This window comes from Elaeis guineensis, chromosome 6 (genome assembly GCF_000442705.2).
Source record: "Elaeis guineensis isolate ETL-2024a chromosome 6, EG11, whole genome shotgun sequence".
Taxonomy (NCBI): domain Eukaryota; kingdom Viridiplantae; phylum Streptophyta; class Magnoliopsida; order Arecales; family Arecaceae; genus Elaeis; species Elaeis guineensis.
The window spans coordinates 129,740,459-129,758,740 of NC_025998.2; the positions used below are offsets into that span (position 1 = coordinate 129,740,459).

At 39.4% G+C, this 18,282-nt stretch overlaps 1 protein-coding gene across 2 annotated transcripts; it reads right to left on the reverse strand.

Moving 5' to 3' along the window:
• Positions 1-611: 611 nt before the first annotated feature.
• LOC105046553 (PRA1 family protein F3) lies at positions 612-7,278 on the reverse strand. Of its 2 annotated transcripts, none has more exons than XM_010925170.4 (3): positions 6,278-7,278; positions 4,798-5,015; positions 612-880 (listed from the first exon to the last, which is right to left on the reverse strand). In XM_010925170.4, the coding sequence occupies exon 1, from the start codon at positions 7,045-7,047 to the stop codon at positions 6,439-6,441; it is 609 nt and encodes a 202-aa protein (XP_010923472.1). In that variant the 5' UTR covers positions 7,048-7,278; the 3' UTR covers positions 612-880; positions 4,798-5,015; positions 6,278-6,438. The 2 variants fall into 2 exon arrangements, with proteins under 2 accessions (XP_010923472.1, XP_029120821.1); XM_029264988.2 differs by lacking the exon at positions 612-880 and adding an exon at positions 948-1,371.
• Between the last annotated feature and the right edge of the window lie 11,004 nt (positions 7,279-18,282).

Here is an 18,282-nt window from a genome sequence, read left to right on the forward strand (position 1 = left end):
TGCCTTCCGTGAATTATCTATTTTAACTTTATTTTTCTAGAATTAGTAGCCTCTTTGCGTGCTTTTGGAATATCATCAGTGAGTATGTGGGAAATTTAGGAAGAATGAAGAGTGAATTAAATTAGGCGCAGGAGCTGCGAAAGGTGTTTTCAATTTTAAGGAATTATTATTATTACATATATGCAAGATTTTGGCAGCGTTCAGAGCTTGTTCTTATATGGATGTGAATTTCATTAAGCCATGTTTTGGTAGTCCTGAGTGTTTTATTGTTATAATAGCAACTAGCTGACCAGCAGCAACAGGTTAGCAATTATGTTCGGGTCTTAATCCTTGCATGCTGACTGCATTGATAGGTACTAACCATTAGATTGTTGAGCTCTTTAATTTTTAGCCAAGAGCTAGCCAAGTGATTTAATCCAATCAAGTGCCCTAGAATTTTTGGATAATGCAGGTGTTATACTAATGGAAATTCATGGTGTGACGAGCATTATTAGAGGTTTATAAAGATTATTTTGCTGATTAGGCTTGAAGTTTTGATATCTAGTCTTTAATTCTTGATTGTTTAGAAAAAGAAAAAACGAGTAACTTGCATCCAAACAATGATGGCAATGTAATTTTTCGTGAAGGTAAGAAGTCTAGCCTTATCATTTACCAATATGCAGATGAGGTCATCCCTTTCATCATTTCAACGAATCCTGAACAGCTTTTCCCCATCCATATCCCTTAAACACATTGAGAGTCGAGTGATGCAATACTGGCATACTCCAACATTAGAACTCCAAAGCAACGTTGCAGTTGAGTTTTTCTAGTCAAATTATGCCTTTGTACTGTTCTGTCATTTCAGATTCGAGCATTTTGAAGCTTCTTCCAATCCATCAACCTGTTCATGAACTCAAACTAAGGAGAAAGGATTGTATCTTCATAATAATGAAAAAATACAATAAAAATCTTGGCAGGTGGCAGATATGGAACTCTCAATGCCAGGGGCCATCCATGATAAAATCATCTTTGGTAATCAAACGTAGGATTATGCACAACATAAGATATAGCAGTTCCACATTTACATTCTACCCAACCAGAACAAAGTGCTCTTCCTCAATGCTCTGATCATAAAATGTTGGTCAGGATTACCTGTGAAAACTAGGAGGCTTGTATATAGCAATGACAATAGCCGATCAGGCTGTTCTTTTCCTTTACAAGCTTTGAACTTTCAGTCCAGGAAAGCTTTGAGGAAAAATCTCATTAAAGTAAGCCATCAGTCAAATACTTTTCCATGTCCGTTGGTTCCAAAATGACTCCATGAGCTACAAAGTAGTGCCCAAAATGTACACTACAATACTTGCAAGCTACTGATTACGCATAGACATGGTCCTGCAGTATATGTAAAATGAAGTGATTTCTTCCTATGATTTATTACCTGGTTACCATAAGCAATCATGCTTTGATTTCCCATGATTTTCTTTCTACCAGCTTTACAATAAGCTGTCATGCTATCAAAGTTGAACGTTGAACTAACCATATCTAATAAAAGCAAACTTCAAAACTCATTTTTGTCTTGCCAAAAAGGGTGCAGTTGATTAACTAAGTTCAATTTGGCATCACGTTTATAAGCTTCATGTGTTCCAATAAAATGGTAACATTAGATTGGCAAAAGGGTTAAGCGTAGAATGACTTTCCTTGTAAAGTTCACTTGCTAGCATCCAAATAAATTCAATAATAGCTATAAGGTTATTGCAATCAGGTTATATGAAGTTTAACGTCAGAAAGGTTGCAAGAAGACTTAACTGTAGTCTTGTCCACAAATTGTAAACAAGACTTGATTTCTGCTAATGAATAATTAAATTTGGTCTAAGGCATCTTTAAGTCAAAGGTGGCATGTAAGGGCTTCTATGCTGCCTAACGTATGGTAATATCACCCATGCTTTATGTACATTGAATCAAATTTGAAACTTCACATGCTACATCATGGTTCTAAGAGGTTGGATATTGATCAAGTTGAGGAAAACAAAAAGAATGTTGAATTGCCTAATCAATGCTCCAACAACTGCAGACAGTCATTCAAGAATTTGTGGAAAGATCAGAATATTTACTTTCAGATTCATCACATATATTAACAGCATCATGCTAGTCATGCAAACATAGTCTGTGATGGCTGTTCATAGTAACAAAACCGAGATTTGACATTATTTCATCAGAGACAAACTTATGTATTTTAGGTAAGAGTTCAGGGGTTCAGGTTACATTGGAGATTAAAAGCGAAGGAATGTACATAGATAAATATTGAAATTTATTTCAATTAGTAAGACAAATTTAAAAATATTTCAAAACAATTAATCAAGTGCAGAAGAAAGATTGTGACTTATTTGTCAAGTCACCAGAACAACATAAAAGCTTGAAATAAACTTAGGGATTTTTTTTAAAAAAAAAAGAATAATCAAAGAGCTTTTCCAAGAAGTCAGAGAAATTCACTACTAGGGGCTGTTGGAATAAATATCTGCCTAGATCACGCATCTTATATTCTAGAAGGGCCAAGAATGAACTATTTTTTGCTTGTTTGCTACCTGCGGCTGTTCTGATTTTCAATTATTATTATGAAAGCCCACTCCTTGATCATGCTACTCTTCCCTCTTTTTTCTCAGTACTTACAATCTGAAGCCTTAAGAAGATGTAATACTCTCTTTTGCCTTGTCTTTTCAATCAATTTGCTAATGCTAATAGGAATAGCAAAGTAAATTCTCATATTACTTGTAGAAGATTATCTTATGTGTTCCATTCAGCTCAAATCTCTCCTATGAGTGAAGATTGATAAAGAAAGTAAGAGCACAAAAAAGAAATCAATCTAAGGACTCCAGGAATGTGCCGCTACATAGTATTTCATCATCACTCAAACATGTTACTTATATTGGTAATTTAATTCATAACAATTCTAATGCATGCTTATAACATGCTCAATCTAGATTGACTCTCAATTTAATTGATTACATTGGATCGAACAAATGATGCTCATGGTCAAATAGCAACCTCATCTTCCCAGACACCAAAGAATGGAAAATACTTGCCTCTATCCTAGCAAAGGTGCACACTGATTTAACGAATGGATTATGACATTGCCTTAAAACAAAACCACATATTGGTTCCAGTATCATGTTACTACAAACCTCTAAGGGGAGATCTAGATCAGCTTCCCAAGATGCATTTGCAAACAAAAATATGAAATTTGCTAGGGCAGCCTAGTGCATGAGGCTCCCACCATTGCAAGGTCTAGGGAGAGTCAGGTGTATGCAGCCTTAACCCTGCATGCAAAGAGATTGTTTCTATGTTTTAAACCCATGACCTCTAGGCCACAATGAAGCAATCTTATCATTTTGCCAAAGCTCACCCTCAAACTTGATCTAACAATATTACTATTAAATTGATGTGGGAAGTATATCACAAAGTACTATATCCTGAATTTGTTTAGGGGCTTGTCTTAAGATTTGAATTCTGATATTTTGTTCCAACTTCAAAGCAATGAGGTTAATAGTCTTTAGTTTCTCCCTTATTTGGGGTGCCACCAAGCCAAGCTTGATTAAGCTTAAGTCTGATCAAGCGTAAGTTCGAAATTAATCTTAAGCTTGGACTTTGAGATCAAGCTTGAATTGTTAATCATTATTTCAAGCTCAATTCGAGCTTGGTTTCAAGTCAAACTGAATAGAGCTTATTTGATCAACTTGATGATCCTAAATCGAGTTGAAATCAATTTGAGTTTAAATCAAGCTCAATTCAAGCTTGATAATCCTAAATCAAGCTGAATATATTTGAGTTTAAATACATTCGATCCTTAATCGGTGCTTGATCAAGCCGGGTCGAGTCTTGATCAGCTGGAAATTAATGTCGAGCCCATTTTGCTAGTTCAACCTTCATTTGTTCAACTTCAAACCAAGATTGATTTGAGCTTTTTAAGTCAATCCTGAGACAAGCTCAAGCTGCTCAAATAGTTTGACACCCCCGCTCTCATCTAGAGGTTTGCCCCAGTTGAAATTGCTTGTGATTATAGTGTATAACGTTGTCATAGAGGTAAAAAAGTACATGAGAAAGGGAGAGATTGTGGCAAGGAGAAAAGTATTAGAGTGCACATCTAGTGAATTTCTTAAACAAAAAAGTTAACATGTTTTGGAACTTCATGGCAAGCTTGGATAGGCAAATCAAGCTTATATCTCTGAGAAAACATGCTGCATGAATTATTCCACTCCAATTCCACTAGCATAATGTGATAGCAATGGTTGCCAAGACAAGTGATTGATCAACATCCTTAAAACCTCAGTTGTTTACATAGCTTCTTGTGTTCAAGTGGCCTAATAATTAATGAAGAAATGTATCAGAGGGCACATCTAGTGGATTTCTTAAACAAATAAGTTGACATGTGTTGGAACTAGAAAATCAAGCCCATATCTCTAAGAAAACATGCTGCATGAATTATTCCACTGCAACTCCACTAGCATGATGTGAATCCTCAATTGTTTACAAAGCTTGTTGTGTTCAGATACCCTAATAATAGTTAAGGGGGAAAGTTCTAGATAAGCCACTACATATAAAATAATATTAAAATGTAAATTCTAAACATAATGACTTATCTAATTGGTGTAATTTCTAGACATAGATAAGGCATAACAAAATATCAACCTAGAGTATAACAAAAGACCAAGGTTGTAAAAAATTTAGGCCATAGATGGGTAGCCAAAGGCATATAAAAAGAAAAAGAAAAATGTACAGACCAAAACAGGTAAAATAGGGGAAAGAAAAGGAAACACAGCATACCTGCACCATTGCCAATAATGTCCATCAGAGCAACCATTGGTGCTCATGGTTGCCCCTTGCTGCCACAGGCCCACAGCCAACAGGTCACCCCATCCTTTAATGTCTTGATCTCCCTCCCTTAACATGCTAGGCTTATTGGGGCAGGTTGAAGGACAAGAAATTTCTTATATAAGCTGTCGGGTTGATTACAAGCTTATTAGGTACGTCTTGTTGGATACCTGATCCCAAAAATCCAACAAACCCACATTAGTTATTTAGTGGGCCACCCATGTGCCTGTTTTTTGGGCCATTTGGGAGGTCGAGAACTTGCCTAGGGCTAAGCTGCCAGGATTTAGGGGGTTGCGCATGCTAAGTGAGCCTAACAATTTTGTTTGAATAAACAGAAAGAAGTGAACAGTTACAGTATTCACAGAAGTAGCATATGTTGATGATGGTGATGAGAAAGAAGTGTGTGTCTATGTGTGAGAGAGATAAGGCATAAAAGAAAGTTTCATTAGGTGCTAAAAGATTAAAGAATGCATAGGGAAGAAATAACAATGATGAACAAGTAAAAAGCAGAAAGAGAGAAATTTAGAGAGGATGAGAAGAAATCCATGTGATTTAGTTAATCAACTGGTGGGAGGAGCAAAGCCCTTCTTCGCCAATAGTACTGATGGAACATAATGTTACCAGACAAAAAGCTTTTGGTCGGATCTATTTAGGGCAAAAACTTCGATTCTTGAAAGGAAACAAGATTAAATGAAATAAAAACACAGTCAGAACATGAGATGGTTTATATTAAGCATTTCTAATTATTTCTTATATCAATAAATTCATACCAAGCATTGATCATGATTCCAGTTGTCAAATAAAATTAACTGCCACTTTGACATTCAAGCAGATGCTTCAAAGGCTACATGGCCACTTATAATGTTCAAGTGAACACAGCTTTGAAGGCAAGCACCATACAGTCATTTAGGTATAACACATAGCATAGGTAATAGCAAAATCCTTTTTTTCATTATCATTTAAGAGTGTAATAGTTCCCAAAAGCCTATTGATGCCCTATTCAAAGATACTCATCCATTGCAAAGTAGTATATCTAAAAGGCAGATCACAAAAGGGACAATAAGAGAATGGGCTAAAAAGTTGTTAAGCAATCTGCAAATAACCTCAACATGAACAATTAACACATATAGAAACACACTTGCTCCAAAAAATTGATCAAAATATCCAACCACACATTGTTGTATCAAAAGAAGGCTAGATTTCAATAAAACTACGAAATTTACATATTCAACATTCAAGGGCATAAAAGTTGATCATGAGAAACAGATGAATCTAACTTTCTCTTCGTTTTTTTAACCAAAAAAAAATCTGAGAGCCATGGTACTCCAATTCCATCTTGTCTCGACCAAAACATTTACAAAGATATCTAAAAAGACAAGAGGAATTAGGGCCAAAACATCCCGAATCAGATGAAAGAGAAGTAAAACACAACCTCTTATGCCAGAATGGCACGACGGTCGGTGCGGACAGTTTCCTCCAAAAATCCAACTTTTAGAGACACAGACAGGAAAATTTGCTTCAAAACCATCGACTAGACCCCGGGTGAGCAACACGAATGAACCCACAATCGCAAAAAGCCATCAGAAATAAGAATCACACTCGGCCGTAGGCATAGCCACTCGGACTACCGACAACCGAGAGCAATCCCCTGTCCGCCGCTTCTTGCTCGTCGAGAAAGAGGTCCTCTGTAACCCTAAACACCGCGTGCAACCCCACGATCACGGCCCCGATGATCAGCGAGACCAGGATATTTAATCCGACATGAGTGAAGACGAGGGCGACGATGGTGACAACGGCGAGGGCGAAGAGAACAAAGCGATCATCGATCGCCCGGCCGAAGAGCACGATGGGCTCGTCGCGGAAGAAATAGAGAAAGAACCAGGCGATAAAGACGATGAGGAAGACGATCATGGAGACGGGATGCCAGAGAAGGCTGCAGAAGAGGATGAAGAGGACGATGAGGGCGTAATTGACGCGGAAGTAGGCGAGGTTGCGGCGGAGGCGGACATTGGCCTCGCCGCAGCTGTAGGGGCGGCCGAAGGCGGTGGGATCGGCGAGCTCGCGCCACGGCCGGCGGGTGCCGATGAGGGCCCGGCCCCGCTCCGTGGCCCGGGAGAAGAGCTCCGCGGCGCGGGAGGTGGAGGCGGCCTCCGGGGCGGTTGGGATGGTCCCGTAGCCGCTGCGCCAGTAGGTGGAGGACATCTCGGCGCGAGGGTGCGGGTCAGAGGGGGCAAAACCCTAACCCTAGATCTCTTGCTGGGAGGCGGGGAGAGGGGAAAGGAAGGCAGAGAGGAGAACCCTAACCCCACACCTCTGTGCGAGGGAAAACCGCGAGAAATGGGCGTATGTGCGCAGAAATGAAAGCAAAACTCGAACAACATTGTCAGAAAGCATATTATCTGCCTGTGCTAATACCTATCGGCAGGAATCACGTAAAGACGAGAGAACCCCTAAAAATAATGGACAACATGGAACAAAGCCACAAATTGTACAGTACAGTTCTGACCGGGAGAAGCATATACGATAAATATTACATGGAGCAGAAAACTGTAAACACATTAAACAATCATCATTAACAATATATATATATATATATATATATATATATATATATATATATATATATATATATATATATATATATATATATATATATATATATTAAATTAGGATACATTTAGCTCGTGGTTGTTGTGGGATCTTATCAGTTGATGTTCTCGAAACTCATATTCAGAAGTTCTCAGGTTGATAAAAATATCGATATAGGATTAGACTGTGGAGCTCATCAATAGATCGATCTCATAAGAAAATCGATCTCATTAGAAAGCTGAGGTAATTAAAAAATCAACCTCATCAAAAGATCGATCTAATCATAAAATTGATCTCATCTACGTGGTAGCAGATCATTATCTAAGTTAATGATACTCTCAGATTATATCGGTCTCTAGTCGATCTTATTTTTCAGTATTATCTGCTAAGTCAGCTTAATCCAGAATTGCTAGTAAGCAAGACACTCACCTCAGTTATAATCCAATCTCCCTTACTTTACTTCGATTGCCTGCAGATCTGATTACTAACACTCAAGGCACGGCATCCAGTTCAGATGGTTACTGATGTCAACTATTCCACATCAGTCTGTTACCAATATGCCATCATATCTACGTATGGTTATTTGACAGCTGCCATTCAGCTCAGCTGTAACTGTCTTTCAGTTGTATTCCAGCTCATTCGCCAAATAGGCTGCCGCCCCATGATCTATGCATAGCTGGCCATTCTGTTACAACAATCAAACGGCCTAATAGATCTCTAACGGCCTAACATATCTCCAATGGTCTAACTGCCTTTGCTTAAGGGCTAAGCAAGCTCTCTCTATAAAAAGGGGACAATGTATTCTTTGGAAGATAAGTCCAAGCCAAATCTGAGTGAACAGAGACAAACTCTACTAAATTCCTGAAAGGAAACCAGAGTTCTTTCCACTTAGAGTTCATTCTATTTTTCTCTACTCACAAACTCTCACTTCTTGCTTTATACTTCTCCATTTTCACTATTTGTTCTCATTGCCCTAACTGACTTAAGCATCGAAGGATCTTGAACCGAAGGACACCCCACAGTTTTGAAACTTCTTTTGCAGATTTTACTCGCAGTTCATATCAGCACTGTTGAAAAAACTATCTCGAAATTCGATCCATAATAAGTCCAAAATGAGGTTCAGGATGAAAAATGAAACCAACAAGCCCAAGAACAGCCCAAATGAAGTCCCGACGGAGTAGATACACGCGAGAGAAGGCCAATAGCAGGCCAGTATGGCCCATGAGCCGTTAGAGGGGGCCCACGAGCCGGTAGCATGTGGGTCAGCCACCGCTCACATGGGTCGGCCCAGCATGCATGCGCGGGGCACGACGTACCGTGGTCCATGGGGGGCCGCATGGACCAGGCCCTATTTTCTAGGGTATTTCGTGAGGAGTTTCTCGTGGTTTATGGTGTTTTTATGGATCGATTTCATGCGATTGCATGATCGGACGATGGCTGGAGTGTGTCGGGCATGATCTGATGGTTCGGTGGGTTGTTGGATGCTGTTAGGAGATCTAAATTTCGATTTGGACTCTGTCTCAGGTTCTTAAAAGCTCCTATGGGCGAACAGAGCACGGTAGAAGGTGCAGCCGAGAGACAGAGGTAGCAGTGAGCACCATGAGAGGTCCTGGAGTCCTGGTGAGCAATAGAGAGGCTTCTTTGGGTGATTTTAAGAGCTCTATAAGGGTGAGTGCTTCTCATTGAGAGAGAGAAATAGAGATTTGAAAGTTGAGCAAGTGAGGTCTCCTATTGTAATTAATTTCTCTTTTTCATGGTGAATCTTCGCATGCCCCATGGAGGCGAGCTTTTTGGCTGATCTACATATTTGATTATTTTTTTTTTTTTTTTTCTGCAATAAGTGGTACTGGTTCCTATCCAATAAGTGGTATCAGAGCTTGGTTACCGTGGACAAGTGGTACCAGACGATCCAGGCAAAGATGGTATTGATCTAGATTAAAAATGGAGAAGACAAGCACAATCGAGATGGAGATCAATTGATTTGATGAAAAGAGTAATTTCTTCTTGTGGCAAGCGAGGATGAAGGACGTACTTATCCAACAAAGATTGATCGACGCTCTCTTGTACGAGAAGAAGCCGGCCACCATGGAAGAGAAGCTTGAGAGCGGCTACAGATGCAGACTGTGAGTATCATCTGCCTATACCTGATGGATAAGATAGTGATTCATATACTTAATGAGACTTCTTCGATGGTGCTGTGGTCGAAGCTCGAGGAGTTGTACATGGAAAAGTCCCTCACCAACACTCTCTTCCTCTGGAGGTTATTCTACCAACAGCGGATGGACAAGGGACAGAGTGTGCAAGAGCATGTCAGCCACTTCTAGAAGATTCTCACCAATCTTCTTAGTATAGGTGAGAAGGTTGAGGAGAAGACCAGAGTATTGGTCTTGCTAGCATCGCTTCTCTTGTCATATGAGTCCTTGATGACTGCTCTTCAGTAGGGAAGAACACCATCAAAATGGATGAGATCACCATGGCGATTCTTCAGAACGAGATTCTCAGGCAAGGAGAATCAGATTTCTAGCTCAGATGGCGGCAGCTCAGCTTTGACGATTTTTGGAGAAGTAGATGACTGCAGACGGAGCGACAGAAGGTCATGAGGAGGACGATCCAAGTCCAAGACGAGGAACCCCAGCAAGATCAGGTGCTACCAGTGTGATGAGTTGGAGCATCATATTAGAGATTACCCATAACTCAAAGATCAGACGAAGGCTACTGCGGTGATGGTCTGTAGCGAGTCAGAGGATGATGTCCTATTGATATCTGATGAGGTATCTATTTTTTTTCAATAGTGGATTTTAGATTCCATATATTTCTTTCACGTATGTTGTAGAGAGGAGCTGTTTGATTTTCTGGAGAGTAGTGAAGGCACTATTCATCTACCGGATGGATCAAGCTATATGATCAGAGGCACTGAGATGGTCAACTGGAGGATACATGACGGTACAGTGAAGAGATTGAGTGAGGTCCGATACATATCTAATTTCAGATGGAATCTTATCTCACTGAGCAGATTGGATTCAAACGACTACAGGTGGGTAGCTGGTGATGGAATTCTGAAGATTATGCACGACGATAGGGTGATACAGGAGGAGAAGAAGATTAGAGAAGGATAGTACTACCTAGTAGGGAGCCTAGTACAAGATAGAGCTTCAGGAGTCAGGGAGAGCACAGTGCAAGGTAGAGCTCTAAATAGAGGTGGATCGGACACAAGATGGAAGATTTGGGTGGACGAGAAGCGACGTCACAGAGTGAAGTTCTTATTGCCACAGAAGATTTTTTCGAGCAGATCTTTGGTCAGAATGGACACAACTTATGATAAAGATGGAATCGAGTGGCATGGCTCGACTCTCACATTTGCCCATCCATGAGACAGCAGACATGCCTCAGGGCATGGGGGCGAGATGGATCACAGGCTCTCAAAGATAGGTAGAGATCGAACATCGAGTTGAGGTAGAGATTGTTGAGAAAAATATCTTGAGATTCAATCCACAATGAGTCCAAAACGAGATCTAGGATGAAAAATGAAATCTAATGAGTCCAAAAATAGTCTAAACGGAGTCTAAATTGAGTAGATAAGCGTGAGAGAAAATCAGTAACAGACTGGTACGATCCATAGGCCACCAGAGGGGGCCCAAGGGCCGACGCAGGCCGGCAGCATGCGGGCCAGCCCAGGCATGCATGGGGTGCAGCGTACCATAGTCCATCGGGCTGGCGCGGTCCATGGGGGCCACGTCGACCAGGCCCCATTTCCCAGGGTGTTTCGCACGGTCCACAGTGGACCGATGACATTTTCTGAGGAGTTTCTCATGGTCTATGGTGTTTTCGTGGATCGTCTTTGCATGATTGCGTGATTGGATGATGACTGGAGTGTGCCGGGTGTGATCTGACGGTTCAATGGGTTGTTGGATGATGTTAGGAGATCTAAACTCCGATCTGGACTGGGTCTCAAGTCCTTAAAAGCTCCTATGGGTGAATGGAGCACGATAAAAGGTGCAGTCGAGAGACAGAGGCAGCAATGAGCACCATGAGAGGTTCTGGAGTCCTGGTGAGCGATAGGAAGGCTTCTTTGGGTGATTTTGAGAGCTTTGCAAGGGTGAGTGTTTCTTGTTGAGAGAGAGAAATAGGGATTTGAGAGTTGAGCAAGTGAGGTCTCCTCTTGTAATTAATTTTTGTTTTTCATAGTGAAGCTTTGCATGCCTCGTGGAGGCGAGCTTTTTGGTTGATCCACATATTTGATTATTATTATTATTTTTTATAATAATTAGTATCGGATCTTATCCAACAAGCACAACTCTCAGCTCTCCAGCTCGGTTCACCATCAATCTCACCTCCAGAGCCTTGCAGCAATAGATTGACACTAGAAAAAGAAGATTTTAAAAATTTTTAGTGAAAAATGATGAATAAAAATGCACCGATTCATCTTTTGCCTGTCTCATCCTCTTCTAGAGAAGCTTAGGAAGTCGCTCAACCATCAATGACTGTTGATCCTCAGTAATTCAACCTCCTAATTCAGCAAGTTCAAGCCCTCACTGTTGCGGTACAATAGCTCTAACATATCACAGAGTAGCAATGAGAGATCATGGTGGAAATCGGGGGGTAGCTAAAAATTCTTTTCTATAAAGGTAAAGACGGCTTCCTCAGTCTCACAAAAATTTTATGAAAAAATGATGAATCAGAGAGCACAAAACAACTCTATGCCTTCACCGTCTTTCCCTGAAAGTGTATCAGAAATAGTTTCACCTCCACTTTTATATACCACAGAGTAGCAACTAAAGGTATTTCCTCCAAAAACTTTGTCTCAACACAATCAACAACCAATCCATCACAATCTGCCTACTACTGGATCATCAACATAATGTCAAACTTTGGTGGAGATTGGGGGGCAGATGAAAGTTCTTCCCTAAAAAGACAATGCACTGACAATGAGCCTTCAGTAATTTTTTTTTCAATATCTTAATTCTTATCCATAGGAGATCAAATCTCTACAATTAAGTTGAAGCATCTTTTGTTCAAATGAGGCCATGAAATCTGATCAAACAAGGATAAGAAAGTCCGTCCGAATGATATATCTATTTGAGAAAACTTAAGTTTCAGATTTAAGATTTTAAGACAACATACTTTTGAAAGAAAAAGAGATGAAACTCATCTGATATATGAGAGACCTAATCTGCCCATAACGACATCGGACAGAGGTATTTCTTAAACTTTTATTACATTCAATTTATTAAGATTGGTTTGTCCTCAATTAATCGATCTAATTCTTAAAGTTATATTATTTTTAATATTTTAAAGTTTACTTATTGTATTAAGCCACATCAGCTTCACGATTGATCCAATCGAGGTTAAATAATGTTCATATTATAAGGGGACAATATCTTTAGTCCCACATCAATTATGAGTTAGAAGGAAGTATGGCTTATATGGATTAAAATTTTCTCTCTTCCCACAAAGGATAAAATTGGGGAGCTCTAAATGACCAAGGCTCATTGAAGCCTAAGGCCCACTGAAGCCCAAAGATGGTCATGAGGCAGAACGGACAATACCACATATACATGGAAGCAGAGTCAATCCAATTATCTGAGCCATCTAACCCCCTTGACCATAATAGTTCATTATAAATATAATTATCTAAGTTCTATATAGGATAGTTAAACTCAGATCGAGCTATGTGAGGTCGGGCAGACCAATATATATATGTGTGTGTGTGTGCGCCCGCGTCACGCGTGTGCACATGCAATATCAGAGAGAATTATCTAAGAATTATATTGATCAAAGTCTACTTTTGGATCAGATTAGTTGAATACCGATCTGGTTCAACTCAGCTCAACTAAATACCAACCTGAGCTAACCTGAATTGACTCCTGATGAGGCATTATGATCAGTTTGGCTATCTACTGACCTGTCGTATGGAACATCGGTCCAGAATCGATGTGACCCCAAAATACAGACGGTTATCTGATAGCTGTCTTCCAGCTTGCTACAGCCGTGGTCACCTGCAAACCCTCGACAGAATTTGAGATGGAAGTCATCGACAAATTCACATTAGCAATCTATATTGAAAACTTATCCGATGGAATGCAGCGATTCACCTAAACAATCAAGCAGAATAAAAGGCTGACCTCATCAGGAGGTCGATGTCATCAAAAAGTAGAGCTCATCAGAAGGGCTCATAAGAAAGTCGAGCTCATTGAAAAACTATCCTCATCAGGAGGTTGAGATCATGTGGAAGCTAAGATCATCAAAAAATTGATCTCTGGATCGAGCTTAAGTCCTGAAGGATCAAGAAGAAAAGTTGATCTCCGAATCGAGTTTAAGTCCTGAAAAGATCAAGAAGAAAAATCGATCTCCGGATCGATTTAAAGCCCCAATGGATCAAAGTCCTCTTGAGGACCAAAATACCGATCTTCAGATCGAGATAAGTCTTAATAGAACCAAAAATTCGATCTTCGGATTGATTTAAATCTCCAATGGGTGAAGTCTCCTTGAGGACTAAAATATCGATTTTTGGATCGAGATAAGTTTCGATATGACCAAGATCAAATATGATATCCAATCTTCGAATTAGACCTCATAAAAATTCAAAGTCCTGACTGGCCCAAAATTCGAAAAGAATCAAGATCAAAAGTAAGATATTCGATCTCCAGATTGGACCTCACAAAAATTTGAAGTCTCAATTGGACCAAAGTTCTGAAAGGACCAAGATCAAAAGTGAGATATCCGATCTCTGGATTGGACCTCATAAAAATCTAAAGTTCCAATTGGACTAAAGTCCCAAAAGGACTAGGATCAAGAGTGAGATATCTGATCTTTAGATTGAACCTCACAAAAAATTAAAATTTCAATTGGACCAAAGTTTCGAAAGGACTAAGATAAAAAATGAGACATTCGATCTCTGAATTGGACGTCACAAAGATCCGAAGTCCCGATTGGACCAAAGTTCCAATAGAACCAAAATCAAAAGTAAGATATCTGATTTTTGAATTAGATCTTAGCAAAAAATATTGAACCTCACAAAATGAGGCACCAAAGATTAAAATCCTATTAGGTATATAGGAGATCCGACCTGCCCACTCCGAGCTCGAGTGGAAGGATCTGATCAGTTCACTTGAAAAATCAAATGGTATAGATTCGCTACCTCGGATAAGTTGAAAATCTTTTTCTTGGACTACTTCTTTCGTCCGAAGTGACCTCTTCAGACTTAGAAGTGGAGGACAAATATTGTGAGATCTTACCATCTCAGCTGATGTCCTTAGGATTCATACTCAGGAGTTCTCAAATTGATAAGAATATCGATATAAGGCTCGACTGTGGAGGTCATCAGGAGGCCGACCTCATCAAAAGGTTGAGGTCATCAGAAGGTCGAGGTGATCAGAAAGCTGACAACTAAGTTTATCAGAAGATCGACCTCATCATAAGGTCGACCTCATCTATGTGGCAGCAGATCATTATTTGAGTTAATGATACTTGTAGGTTACATCGACCTCAAGCCGACTTGACTCTTCAGTATTATCTGCTAAGTCAGCTTAGTCCAAAACTGTTAGTAAGCAGAATACTCATCTCAGTTATATTTCGATTTTTCTTACCTTTCTTCGATTGCCAATCGATCTGATTACTGACACTCAAGGCATGACGCTCAGTTTAAATAGTTACTGATGTCAGCTATCCCACATCAATATGTTACCAATGTGCCACCATATCTACCTATGATTATCTGACAGCTATCATCCAGCTCAGCTGTAATTGTCTTCCAGTTGTATTCCAGCTTATTTGTCACGTGGACTGCCGCCCCACGATTTCTGCACAGCTGATCATTCTGTTACAACAATCAAACAGTCTAACAGATCTCTAATGGCCTAACAGCCTAATAGATTTCTAACGGTCTAATAGATTTTCAACAGCCTAATAGCCTTTTCTTAAAGCCTAGGCAAGCTTCCTATATAAAAGGAGGACAAGGTGTTCTCCGAAAAGTAAGTCCAAGCCAAATTTGAGTGAACAGAGACAAACTCTACTAAATTTCTCAAAAAAAATTAGAGTTCTCTCCACTTAAAATTCATTCTACTTCTCTCTACTCATAAATTCTCACTTCTTACTTTCTACTTCTCCATTTCCACTACTTATTCTTAAGGCCCCAGTTGACTTAAGCATCGGAGGATCCTAAACTGGAGGACACCCCATGATTTTGAGATTTCTTTTGCAGGTTTTGCTCGCAGTTCACGTTAGCACAACTTTCAGCTCTCCAACTCGGTTTAACACCAATCTCACCTTCAGAGCCTTGCAGCAACAGTAACTGAAATCAGAATCGAAATTGAAATAGATCGAAATAAAAATTAAAATGATGGTATCCTCTTACTTCATGATTAGAATAGAAATTAGAATGAGATTTGAATGTTAGAGCAAGAGGTGGGATTGAATTTGGTGGATTTGGGTGTTGCCCATTCCATCTTATAATCCGAGTAAAATGCACCAACTAAATAGTTTCATTCTGGAGTCCAACTCCACCAACCAAATATATCCTAAGAGTGCTTAAAATTTGATATGTTATAATAATAAAATATATCCTATATTGCATGCACCATGCCAACTATCTCGTCTCTTTCCTATAGACTTCATTCAACATATAACTCGTCTTAGTGATTGGCCCATAGAAAGAAAACGAGATGATGGGCGCAATGCATGGACATATTGGTGTATGTAATGTAGGGTATATTTTCTCTATCAACACATAGAATCCAATATTTTGATGTGTTATCATTTCACATTTTAAAAAAATTAAAACATGTTTTGCAATTGAAATAAACCCCAATTATGTTGCTATTAGTTTGATGATAATTATAGTTTTGGGTAGAATTGAGAAAAATCTAGATTTTAGTTTATATAGCCTGTCATCTCCACCAATTTTTGGCAACATAGCCTATATCTTTTTTCTGGTTGAATATATAGCCTATACCTCTGGAATCCTTGTGTTCTAAGATTCCAACAAGATTAACTTTGGTAATATATTTAGATAATTCTGCACTAGTCTTGTTACATGCAAGCTCAATGTCTAAAGTTGATGGTGTTCGTCAGGACTTGTCGACTTGGCGGAAACCTAGAATAATTAGTTCTTTATTTATGTTAAATATTTCTAACTATATTTTGCGACTTCTAAAATTTTATTTTTAATTATCTATTTTTGTATCCTGCATGCAATTTTTCAGCTACTTGAACAAAAGAATTATGTTGGTTTTGATGAGGTACTTAGGTGTATTCTTGGGCTCCCGAGGCTACCTTTAGACATGTAGGTTATTTGTGATCACTAGCTATTAGAGTGGATTTCTATTTGAGTGGAGAAGCTCTTCATCATATTCTGCAAGTAACCTTCCACCTAAACTAGAATTGCAATTAAAAAATATTTATACTAACTATTCTATAAAGTATTGGAAATGGAATAATTATTGAATATTTGTGGTACGTAATCCCCTAAAGTTTTCTACCTTATTTTCCTTTTAGATACCTATATAAGATAATTTATAATGTTTTGTGCATTTGAGAACCACTGTTATGCAATATCCTTTTGTGAATTATTTGAACTAATTACAAGAGCATGTCAGCCACTTCTAGAAGATTCTCACCAATCTTCTTAGTATAGGTGAGAAGGTTGAGGAGAAGACCAGAGTATTGGTCTTGCTAGCATCGCTTCTCTTGTCATATGAGTCCTTGATGACTGCTCTTCAGTAGGGAAGAACACCATCAAAATGGATGAGATCACCATGGCGATTCTTCAGAACGAGATTCTCAGGCAAGGAGAATCAGATTTCTAGCTCAGATGGCGGCAGCTCAGCTTTGACGATTTTTGGAGAAGTAGATGACTGCAGACGGAGCGACATAATATCATGAGGAGGACGATCCAAGTCCAAGACGAGGAACCCCAGCAAGATCAGGTGCTACCAGTGTGATGAGTTGGAGCATCATATTAGAGATTACCTATAACTCAAAGATCAGACGAAGGCTACTGCGGTGATGGTCTGTAGCGAGTCAGAGGATGATGTCCTATTGATATCTGATGAGGTATCTATTTCTTTTCAATAGTGGATTTTAGATTCCATATATTTCTTTCACGTATGTTGTAGAGAGGAGCTGTTTGATTTTCTGAAGAGTAGTGAAGGCACTATTCATCTATCGGATGGATCAAGCTATATGATCAGAGGCACTGAGATGGTCAACTGGAGGATACATGATGGTACAGTGAAGAGATTGAGTGAGGTCCGATACATATCTAATTTCAGATGGAATCTTATCTCACTGAGCAGATTGGATTCAAACGACTACAGGTGGGTAGCTGGTGATGGAATTCTGAAGATTATGCACGACGATAGGGTGATACAGGAGGAGAAGAAGATTAGAGAAGGATAGTACTACCTAGTAGGGAGCCTAGTACAAGATAGAGCTTCAGGAGTCAGGGAGAGCACAGTGCAAGGTAGAGCTCTAAATAGAAGTGGATCGGACACAAGATGGAAGATTTGGGTGGACGAGAAGCGACGTCACAAAGTGAAGTTCTTATTGCCACAGGAGATTTTTTCGAGCAGATCTTTGGTCAGAATGGACACAACTTATGATAAAGATGGAATCGAGTGGCATGGCTCGACTCTCACATTTGCCCATCCATGAGACAGCAGACATGCCTCAGGGCATGGGGGCGAGATGGATCACAGGCTCTCAAAGATAGGTAGAGACCGAATATCGAGTTGAGGTAGAGATTGTTGAAAAAAATATCTTGAGATTCAATCCACAATGAGTCCAAAACGAGATCTAGGATGAAAAATGAAATCTAATGAGTCCAAAAATAGTCTAAATGGAGTCTAAATT

Excerpts from the sequence above, each read along its gene's own strand:
- LOC105046553 (XM_010925170.4), bottom strand. The coding sequence starts at position 7,047 with ATGTCCTCCACCTACTGGCGCAGCGGCTACGGGACCATCCCAACCGCC.